General features: G+C 36.7%; 1 protein-coding gene across 3 annotated transcripts in view; it reads right to left on the reverse strand.

The window, feature by feature from the left end:
• Positions 1–12,083, reverse strand: part of RAB6A (RAB6A, member RAS oncogene family) — a 79,026-nt gene that overhangs the window by 10,742 nt on the left and 56,201 nt on the right. For 2 of the 3 annotated variants that reach the window (XM_021704609.2, XM_021704607.2), the window contains exon 6: positions 7,470–7,563. The exons of the other annotated variant lie outside the window; for it this stretch is intronic. In XM_021704609.2, the coding sequence (XP_021560284.1) occupies positions 7,470–7,563 (94 nt within the window). The remainder of the gene's footprint in view (positions 1–7,469; positions 7,564–12,083) is intronic. 3 annotated transcript variants of the gene reach the window in all.

Genomic DNA, 12,083 nt, shown 5'->3' on the forward strand with positions numbered 1-12,083 from the left:
CTTTAAAAAAAAAAAAAAAAAAAAAAAAAAGACTCCACAAGTTCAAGGTGATCAGCCAGCAATATAACAACCTGCCATAATAAAACTCAGCATTTTGCAGAGAAAAATAACAGAAATCAGAGTCGCTATATATTATATACAACGATGAGCATACAACCAAAGATGGCTAGACACATGAAGAAACAGGAAAATTTAACCTAGAGGCAAGAGAAAAATAGCCAATAGAAACAGACTCAGAGATGACTCAGATGTTGGATTAGCAGACAACAATTTCAAGGCAACTATTATAGATATGTTCAAGACTTGAAGGTAACAATGCCACAATGATCAGATGGGGTACTCCAACAGAGAAATGGAAACTTAAATGGAAACATCTAGGACTGAGTACAGTATCTGAAATGATAATTCACTGGATGGACTTAATAGCAGTTTGGATATAGGAGAAAAAGGACTGGTGAACCTGAAGACACATCAATAATATTATCCAATCTTAAAAAAGAGTACAAAAAGGATAAAAAAACAAGAGGTGCTTCAGTGACCATGGGAAATATCAAGCCATTTAACAGATGTGCCACTGGAATTCCAGAAGAGGAGTTAAGAAGAAAATGAGGGAGGAAAAATACTTTAGAGAACATACAAATTAGAGCTCACTACTCATTAGAAACAATGGAAGCCAGAAGACAATGAAATTGCATCTTTACAGTACTGGAAGAAAAATATCTGTGAACCCCAAATTCAATAACTAACAAAAACGTTCTTCAAAAATTTTTCTTCAAATGGTCTTTTGGGCTATGTGAAAGCCAGGCAAATTCATCACTAGGAGATGTCAATAAGAAACAATAAAGAAAGTTATTTAGGCTAAAGGGAAATAATACCAGATGAAACTCATATCTGTAAGAAGAAATGAAGAGCAATGGAAATGGTAAATATATGAGTAAACAGAAAAAGCTGTCCTTTTTCTTAATTACTGTTTAAAGCAAAAATTAGGGATGCCTGGGTGGCTCAGTCGTTGGGCGTCTGCCTTCAGCTCGGGTCGTGATCCCGGGGTCCTGGGATTGAGCCCTGCATCGGGCTCCCTGCTCCGCAGGAAGCCTGCTTCTCCCTCTCCCACTCCCCCTGCTTGTGTTCCCTCTCTCGCTGTGTCTCTGTCGCTGTGTCTCTCTCTGTCAAATAAATAAATAAAATCTTAAAAAAAAAATTTTTAAAACATTACGGGGTTCATAATGTATGTAAATATCAAATATGTGACAACAATAACACAAAGCAAAAGTGCACAGGTACAAAGGATGAAATGGTATATTAACTCTAGTTTAACCCCTTGAGCAACCACTAAAAAAGTTATGAGGTTTAGCTAAAAAGAGTTCAAAAAATAATATAAAAATATTTGCTTAAACTAAAAATGACAGACAAGCAGATAACAAAGAGCAAATGACAGACATGAACCCAACTACATCAATAATTACATTAAATATAAATAAACCAAACACTCCAATTAAAAAGCAGAGATTTTCAGACTGGATTTTAAAAAACAGTGAGATCCAACTAGATGCCATCTAACAGTGACCTACTTTACAAGGAAAAAGATATACCAAGCAAACAATAAGTAATAAGAGAACTGGTGTGGCTATATTAAGATCAGATAAAGACTTGGAAACAAGGAGTATTATCAGAGATAAAAAGGAACTTTTCTTAACACACACAAAAAAACCCCAAAACAAACAAAAAAACCCACAATGCATTAGGAAGACAATAACAATCCTAAATATCTATGAGCTCAATAACAGAATTTCCAAACACATGAAGTAAAGCTGACAGAACTAAATGGCAAAACAGGCAAATACAAATGTTGTAGATTTTAATACCTCCCTTCTCAGTAACTGATAGAACTACAGACAAAAAATTAGTAAGACTATTTAAGATATGAACAATGCTATCAACTATCTTGATATAACTGATATTTATAAAACACTATACCTGACAACTATACAAAAACATTGTCTTCCAGTGGAACATTCACCAACACAGGCCATATACTAGGCCATAACACAAATCTCAATAAATTATGAATGACTAAAATGTTACAGAGTATAGTCTCTGAGCACAACAGAATTAAATTGGAAGCTGTAACAGTAAGAGATCTAGAAATGTCCCAACTATTTGGAAATTAAATAACATATTTCTATATCTTCACTGATGTAGTCATTACATCTACATAAACATTTATCAAAATTCACCTAAACGTAAACTTAAGATGTGTACATTTCACTGTACATAAATATTTACCTCAATAAAATAATGGGAAAAAAGTTCAATGTTAGCTGAATTCAAAGAAACTCAAGAGGTAGGAGTATCTATGTCTAAATTGCAGTGAAAATACTGAAGTATAATTCCTCATGTAACCTAGATTCTCTAAGCTTGTTCAGTCTGTCTTGGAAAATTCTTAAGATAGTCAACCTCATTAAATAGATTTTTTTCTTACGGCATAACATGGTAGCTCTAAGTTTCTGCTCAAAAGATACAGCATATTATTCTTTTTTTTAATTAAAGATTTTATTTATTTATTTGACAGAGAGACATAGCAAGAGAGGGAACACGAGCAGGGGGAGTGGGAGAGGGAGAAGCAGGCTTCCCGCTGAGCAGGGAGCCCGACGTGGGGCTCGATCCCAGGACCCTGGGATCATGACCTGAGCCAAAGGCAGACGCTTAACGACTGAGCCAACCAGGAGCCCCCAAAAATACAGCATATTATTCTTCCATTCAACAAACATTTATTGAGTTCAGTATGGTAGGAGGCAGAAGTAACAAAAAACTTCTATATTAAAAGAAAGAAGGAGTGCTACATCAATAATTAGGAAAGGCACTTGATCTAATTTGATTATGTCTGAACTGAGTTTTTAATTACAAATATCAGAGAAGAAACTATTTTGGAAGAGGGACAGTAACATACAATGGAAATATGGGAACACAGTAAACCTGGGGGACTTTAAGCAGTGTAGTACAGGTATACAGTGGCCAAAGATCAAGATTTTGAGCAGGAGGGCATAGCATACTAAGGGCTTTGTTTAAAATTCAGGATAAAATTCATAAGTAACCTGATTAAATCTGCATTTTAAAACAATCACTAATAGCAAGATGGAGGATAATCTAAAGTGGGGCAAGATTTAAGGCAGATTATCGGTTAATAAACTATGGTAGCAGGCAAGGCAATAGACAACAGGGCCTAATAGAGCAGAATCAACAAGAGTAGGTATCTTAAAAAAAAAAAAGATTTTATTTATTTGTTTCAGAGAGAGAGAGAGCACAAGCAGGGGGAGCAGCAGAGGGAGAGGGAGAAGACTTCCTGCTGAGCAGGGAGCCCGACCCGGGGCTCACTCCCAAGACCCCAGGATCATGACAGGAGCCAAAGGAAGATGCCCAACCGACTGAACGACCAGGCGCGCCCTGTGAAGACACATATTGGCACCAGAATACATAATATTTAATTCCTCATGTACGAATTTGGCTTCTACATAAGACTGAGCCTCTTAAATGTAGGAAGTCTGTCTTTTGTATCTAGCAGGGATTAGAGAATTAATAGTTGTCCGAACAATTATCAAACTGAATAGATCTGACATACTTGCTCAATTATCTCCATGGCTTAATAGGTCTTTTTACATAGTATAGCTTGCATGAGAAATCCCCTGAGATTCTTGCTAAAAATGTAGATTTTTAGGGTACTACCCTAGACTTAATGAATCAGTATCCAGAAGTTGTGCCCCAGGAACCTGTTATTTTATGTAAGCTTCAAGGTGACTATTATGCACATTAAAGTTTAAAATCATTAAGCAATTCTCTAATCCAAAGAGATTTTCCTGGGGACAATCTGCCATTCTAAAAACCTCTGTCAGGGTGCCTGGGTGGCTCAGTCGTTAAGCGTCTGCCTTCGGCTCAGGTCATGATCCCAGGGTCCTGGGATCAAGTCCCACATCGGGCTCCCTGCTCTGCGGGAAGCCTGCTTCACCCTCTCCCACTCCCCTTGCTTGTGTTCCTGCTCTCGCTATGTCTCTGTCAAAAAAAATAAATAAAATCTTTAAAAAAAATAAAAAATAAAAACCTCTGTCCTTTCTTACCTTTGTTTGGATATCAGGTACTCTATTCTCTACCAAAGAAAGGATGGAGGAAAAATACATTCCTAATCTCAACAGTAAGTAAGCTGTATGGGTTTCAAAAATATCTGTCTTAGAAAAAACTATTGTCACCAATTTTCCCCCCTACTGACAAAGTTTCCAATGGCATGATAAACATTAGATTTGCAAAGTAAGAACTGAACGCAAACGACACAAGCTGCGTTGTCCAGAGTCAGGAACTGGACAGTGGTTATATTTGGTAGATTTGATTTAGATTTCATTTAGGAAAATTTAAATTTTTCCATATACCTAATATATCAAGTGATATCAAAGGGAATAGTTTCTTTCTTTTTTTTTTTAATCCCTTAACGCTGGGGTGATTTGTAGTGCAACTAAAAGAAAAAACCTTTTCTTAACATTTCTAGTCATTTAAATAATTAATTTTTAAAATAATACCCTATTTGATCAGTTTTTAAACTCCTTTATAAAAACAAATTCAAGGAATAGACAATCCATAAAAAGTAGTGTGATGTATTTCTTAGCTAATATTTAAAATCAGTCAGTAAGTTTCCCACATGATAGAAATGTATTCCATTCCACACTGATCACTGACAAAGGAGGAAGATTTTAACCTATTATTTAAATGTGTTTATTAACAGGGGCGCCTGGGTGGCTCAGTCGTTAAGCGTCTGCCTTCGGCTCAGGTCATGATCCCAGGGTCCTGGGATCGAGCCCCACATCGGGCTCCCTGCTCGGCGGGAAGCCTGCTTCTCCCTCTCTCACTCCCCTGCCCGTGTTCCCTCTCTCGCTGTGTCTCTCTCTGTCAAATAAATAAATAAAATCTTTAAAAATAAATAAATAAATGTGTTTATTAACATAAGATTTAAATTCTTTTTCTGGTTTCATTCTCTCAATTGATAGGGGGAGAGGGAGTATTTTCAGGAATTTTTTTTTTTTTTTTTTTAAGAGAGTGAGAGAGCATGAGCAAGGGGGAGGGGCAGAGGGAGAAGGAGAAAGAGACTCCCTGCTCAGCAGGGAGCCCGATGTGGGACTCGAACCCAGGACCCTGGCATCATGACCATCTGGCATCAAGCTGAAGGCAGATGCTTAACCGACTGAACCACCCAGTGCCCTCAGGATTTTTGTCTTAACTAAATTATGTAAGATGACAAAGCAAAGGTCTATAAATATTGAAATAAAATTCTAATATACTATGGTACTTCCTACAAAATACAAAGTAATGGTTTTTGTGAGTTAAGAAAGAAGCTACAAAAAATTTAAAAGGCAGCTCTCTTCCAAAATTTGAAAACAGTAATTTTGATCATATTTATATTTAAAAGATAATAAAATCAAGTCCCAACAGAATCAGGAACTTTAGCAAAATCACATGTTCAGACATATCATCTAAATAAAGAAAAATAATAAAATAGCAAATAGGTTTTGAATTCAGGGTAAGACTGTTTAGTAAAAGAATTCTCTCTTCATTATCACTGACTAGCTGTATCTGTCTGTATGCGTCAAGCTTTTAGAAAAAATTATGTGCCTAGTGCTGTAAAGTTCTAAAATCAGATTGTGGTAATGGTTGCACAATGCTTTAAATTCACTTAAAAAACTCCTGAGTTGTACATTTAAAAGAAGTGAATTTTGTGGTATGGAAATTATGCTTCAATAAAGCTGTTAAAAAAATTGTATGTGTTTATAAAATAGCAAATGAATGACCAATCTCATTTTCTCAACATCCTGAGAGTTAACTTAGAAGCAATTAAATATCATGAAGATACTAGCTATCACTAGTGACCACTGTATGCTGATGATTTGAGACTTCCGAACCTATGAGACTACTCAGAGTCAGGCGTAGGGGGCCATAGCAATCCCTTTAGATAGTAATCAAGACCAAAAGATGTCTCAGAGAAGGCTATACTTCGACATATAAGCAACTAGCTCATTCAATCCTTATCAAAATGTCATTATTGGTGAAAGCTAGATAAGCTACCCACTGCTTTGTCCTAGAACAGTGATAAATAATAGTAATTGTGCTAATTTCTATTACTCGTTTTTTTTTTGTTTTTTTTTTTTTTAAAGATTTTATTTATTTATTTGAGACAGAGAGAATGAGAGACAGAGAGCATGAGAGGGAGGAGGGTCAGAGAGAGAAGCAGACTCCCTGCCGAGCAGGGAGCCCGATGCGGGACTCGATCCAGGGACTCCAGGATCATGACCTGAGCCGAAGGCAGTCGCTTAACCAACTGAGCCACCCAGGCACCCTCTATTACTCGTTTTTTTAATTGTCTGTGGCTCCTATGAGTTCATTTACTTATCATTTTCTAAATTCCACAGACATTGGTAGGTTCTGGGAATATATAATTTTGATGGGGGAAATATTTCCAACATAATGTGGTAAGTTCCAGGACAGTGGCTTCACAAGGGTCAGGGGTCTAGAAAACACAGAAAAGTATCATTTATTGCTAAAAAAAAATAGCCTGCAGGTATGGTATGGTAGAGAATGTCAAAAAAATTTCTTTGAAGAACTGACATCTAAACTGAAACTTGAAAGGATGAATAGGTATCAGTCAGGAAAGAAGAAACAGTATTCTAAGCAAAGAGAACAGCAGCAGGAACAAAGACTTAGAGCCATGAAACAGTATACTGCAGGGAGGGAATTAGTGACAGTTCAAAATTACTTACATATATTTCAAGGCAAGGAAATATGGGAAAGAAAGTGAAAACAATATGAAGAATTTTTCATAAAGCTCAACATACTCAGTTTAAACGATTTTATTTTAACTTTCTATTGATCATCTAGAAGTGAAAAAAATATTGGTTTGAAAATCCTATAAATCTGGGACCACTACTCCATATTTTAGAAAGTTTGATAATGTGAGATGTTCCCATATTTTCCTCTTTCCCCAAAACATTCCTGTTATAAACACTGTTAAAACAACAGCAGGTTATTGAGGATAAAGTAACCAGAATATACTTTCACAACTACAAGCAAAATACCATTTCCAACAGCAAATACTTGCTTTCTTTTGTCATTAAACTCTTAAAAATATATACAAAATTTTAAAAATTTACCTTAAAACAGTGCAGTAAGGATGCAGTGAGGGTAGGTTAAGTTTACAACCTTGCAATCATAATGAAATAGTTGTCCTGTGCACAATCTGAAGTTTGTCAAGCCTTTTCTCCTTTTCCAAAAACTATGCCACATTTGTATTTTTTCACTGTGTAATATGTTGCTAGATCATGAGGCCTGCTGTTTACCAACTAGAAGAAAATCTTACAGCAGAGAATACTCACACAGTTATTTCATAATTATCATTTTTTCAATTTGATAACCTCAACCCATATTCCAAGATCACTTACCTGCTTTACATTGTATCCTGCTTTTGCACTTGTTTCAATAAACATAACATTCAGCTCTTTGGCTTTCCTTTCTCCTTCCTCAATAGATACTTGCCTGTAAAAAAAATTTTTAAGATAAATTCTTCTTTTTGCAAGAATGATATTATAAAGACTACAAACAAGATTCTGAAAAGAACTTTTCTTGACAGGGGTGCTAGGTATATAGGTGAGACTAGTTTGAGAGTTCATCAAGCTGCAGTACATTTAAAATTTGTGCACTTCTGTGTATATGTTATACCTAACTAAACAATTTTTTAAAAAGACATTTTTTAAATGATTTAATGATTTGCTTTTTTACTTGGCTGGGCTCATCCTGTAATTTTTTTTGTTTTTAAAAACTTAATAGCCTACTATTTTCTCTTCATATAAAATCATAAGAATTTAGCCTTATGATTAAAAACTTCATGTAAAATAATTTTTTATGACCAAACTGTTAAAAATATGTTTTTTTCAAATGTTACACTACAGTGGAAAATGCTGCTATAAACATCTTTTTGCATAATATTTTGTGCACTGTGGGTCATTTCTTTAGGATGGATTTTGTGTATTTCTGTAAGTGGAACAAGTAAGTCAAAAGACATGTATGTTGAAGTCTCTTGATACATTTTATAGGGCATTTGGTGATGCATTATAATTAGCAGTGTGTCTCAAATTGTAATACACTCTTCAAGTGCAAGATAATGTCACTTATCTTGGTATTCCTAGTGCCTAGCTGACACATAGGTGTTTAATAAATATGGAAATATTCTAATTAAATGGATCTAAAATATCAGCTGACAAACCCTGCTTCCTACAACACAGAAAACCAAAGCAATACAAGAGAATTTCCACAAGCTCTCAAAGCATCAATCCACTGATCTACATGTGTGTGCCCTTATATTCTACCTCTAGTCCTGCTACTAGAGGAAACTGTCCTTATTCCACATTCTCTTATGTAACAATCCAATTGTTAATCTTTTGCTACATCTGTTTGTTTTATCCTCATTCTCTATGTATTTACACGTGTATATACATTTTAAAAAACACATATTTGAGAATAAGTTGACAATTTGCAGACCTTTAGCCCTAAATATATCAACAGTGTGAATTTCTTTAAAATAATTCTGTCAGGGGGCGCCTGGGTGGTCAGTCATTAAGCATCTGCCTTAGGCTCAGGTCATGATCCCCGGGTCCTGGGATCCAGCCCCGCCATCAGACTCCCTGCTCAGCAGGAAGCCTGCTTCTCCCTCTCCCACTCCCTCTGCTTGTGTTCCCTCTCTTGTGGTATCTCTCTCTGTCAAAATAAATAAATAAAATCTTAAAAAAAAAAAATTCTGTCAGATGCCCTAAAATTTACTCCTTGGACCTCTATTTACAATTACTCCCTTGGTGATCCCATGCAGTCTTGTGGTTTTAAGTACCATCTACATGCTGATTATTCCCAAACTTATCTATCTAGCCTGGACGGCTACTCTGAACTCCAGACTCCAATATCCAATTGCCTACCTGACATCTAATTAGATATTAGGATATCTAATATCAAGTCTAAATTTATTTGTTCATTTATTTGAGAGGGAGGAAGGGGGTGAGGGAGAGAATCTTAAGCAGGCTACACACCCAGCTCAGAGCCCGAAGCAGGGCTCCGTCTCACAACCCTGAGATCATGACCTAAACCAAAATCAAGAGTGGATGTTTAACCAACTGAGCCACCCAGGCACCCCTAGCAATTCTAAATTTAAAATGACCAAAACTGAAGTCATGATATTCCATCCCAAACCATTCCTTTATGTAGTCTCTTCCTATCTCAGTTAACGACAATTACTCAGGCTAAGAATCTAGGTGTCATTTTGAATCCTCCTTCTCCCACAACTCCATATTCTGTCCATCACTATGTATTCTATCCACTGCATGTGTTTATCTTGACAATTCCATCTTCAAAATATATCTGAACTTGAAGGCGCCTGGGTGGCTCAGTCGTTAAGCGTCTGCTCTCAGCTCAAGTCATGATCTCAGGGTCCTGGGATCGAGTCCCACATCGGGCTCCCTGCTCTGCGGGAAGCCTGCTTCTCCCTCCCCCACTCCCCCTGCTTGTGTTCCTGATCTCGCTATCTCTCTCTCTCTAATAATAAAATCTTTAAAAATAAATTTAAAAAAATATATATATCTGAACTTGACCACTGATCACCACACAAGCTGCCACTACCCTGGTCCAAGTCATCATCATTTCTTGCTTGGATTACAGTCTGGATTACCCTCCTCACTTCTACTCTTATGTATTTTCAACAGAGCAAACATTGATCTATGAAAAGTTACTCTTCTGCTTGAACCCTTCAATCTCATTCAGAGTCTTCATTTTGTCCCACTTGACCTAGCCTTTATCATTTTTTTTTTTAAACCTCATCACCTCCTACACTTTTCATCATTCTCTTTACCAGCTATATAGGGCTCCATGCTGTTCTTCAAATAAACTGAGTATATTCCCAACTCAGGGATTTTGCATTTTCTGGGCCAGAAATTTGCATGGGTGACTCCCTTCCTTCCTTAGCATGTGTACTCAAAAGACATCAGTCATCTTCTCAATGAAGTCTTCCACTCCCTTTTTTTTTTTTTTTAAAAAGATTTTATTCATTTATTTGACAGAGACACAGCGAGAGAGGGAACACAAGCAGGGGGAGTGGGAGAGGGAGAAGCGGGCTTCCCGCAGAGAGGGAGCCGGATGTGGGGCTCGATCCCAGGACCCTGGGACCATGACCTGAGCCGAAGGCAGAGGCTTAACGACTGAGCCACCCAGGCGCCCCTGAAGTCTTCCATTCCTATCCCACCTAATATGTCAAACTCACACTTGACATTTCAAATTTCTTTTTCCTGCTTTATTTTTTACTCTTAGCATGTATCATTATCGAACGTACTATGTATTTCTTAAATTATTATTATTACTTTTTTACTTATTTACTGCCTGGTTCATTCTCTGAAATAAAAGTTCCTTGAAGACTTGTCTTTTTTTGTTCACTATTCTAACCTAGAGTAGCATCCTCTGAAACATAAGTGATAATAAATACTTCTGAATGAATGATTATTATGAGTGAATGATTATCCTACATATAAATGATTCCAGACAGAAATTCTTCCTAGTTTCAGAACTAGTAGTCACCCTAATAAAATGGTTGAAGATTAGCTACAGCAATGGTCCCAACTGTGGTTTTATTTTTGTCAGAATCACCTAGGAAGACTTATTAAAATATAAATTCAAGGGTCCCACACTAAACTAATTGAATTACAGCATCTAGAGGTAGGATATAAAACCCTAAAAATTTTAAAGTTGACAATGATCCTTCACAGCCAGAATCGTAAAAGAGGGTCTAATAAACTATTGACCAATTGATTCTCAGGTTTGGAACATCTGGGAATCACTGGCTACAGAGAACAGAAAGTACTGCACACTGAGGTGCTTATATTGAAACACTGGAACAGATACACTCTGGTATTTCCTCCAAGTTTTTACCAAAAAAATGTAATTTTCAATGTGATAAAGACATTTAACTTTGAATCATCTTTATTAAAACTTTTTCTCCCAGGGGTGCCTGGGTGGCTCAGTTGTTAAGCGTCTGCCTTCGACTTAGGTCCTGGGATCGAGCCCAGCATCAGGCTCCCTGCTCCGCAAGAAGCCTGCTTCTCCCTCTCCCATTCCTCTGCTTGTGTTCCCTCTCTGTGTCTCTCTCTGTCAAATAAATAAATAAAATCTTTTTTTAAAAAAATTTTAAAACCTTTTCTCTTGATTACAAAAGTAATTTTTTAGAAGACCAATCATTAACATTAAAGTCGTCCATAATCCCACTCCCTTCCCAAAGATATACAGTGACAGTTAAGTTCCATGTATGCTTAATGCAGATTTGTTCTAAGCAAAAGAATATATATATCTCTACCACCTTTAATTTTTTGTTAACAGAAAGGATATCATGCTACACATACTGATCAAGTGAATTTTTTTAAGCTTCATGTGTTAGACATCAATAAATTTCTCTCATTTTTTTTAGTAGCTACAAGTATTTCATTTATAAAATGCTACTGCTCCTGATGGACATTTAGATTGATTTTTTTTTTAGTATTACAAATAATGTTGCAATTAACATTCTTATATGTTCATTTTTTCACATTTCTGCAGGTATATCTGTGGAATAAATTACTGGAGGTAGGTTTGAGTCAATGAATATTTCATTCATTCATTCATGAGAGAGAGAGAGAAAGGGAGGGAGGGAGAACATGAGAGAGAAAGCATGACCAGTGAGGACAAAGGGAGAGAGAGGAGACTCCCCGCTGAGCAGGGAGCTGGACATGGGGCTCCATCCCAGGACCCTGGGATCACGACCTGAGCCGAAGGCAGACACCCAACCGACTGAGCCACCCAGGTGCCCTGAGTCAATGAATATTTTAAATTCTTATACTGTTGAACTGTTTCATCCCCAAATTATACTAGTTACAGGGTACCTGGGTGGCTCAGTCAGTTAAGCCTCTCCACCCTCTTCCGCTTGTGCTCTCTTTCTCTCAAATACATAAATAAAATCTTTCTAAAAAATTATATTTGTTACATTTTCAGTA

This window comes from Neomonachus schauinslandi, chromosome 11 (genome assembly GCF_002201575.2).
Source record: "Neomonachus schauinslandi chromosome 11, ASM220157v2, whole genome shotgun sequence".
NCBI lineage: Eukaryota > Metazoa > Chordata > Mammalia > Carnivora > Phocidae > Neomonachus > Neomonachus schauinslandi.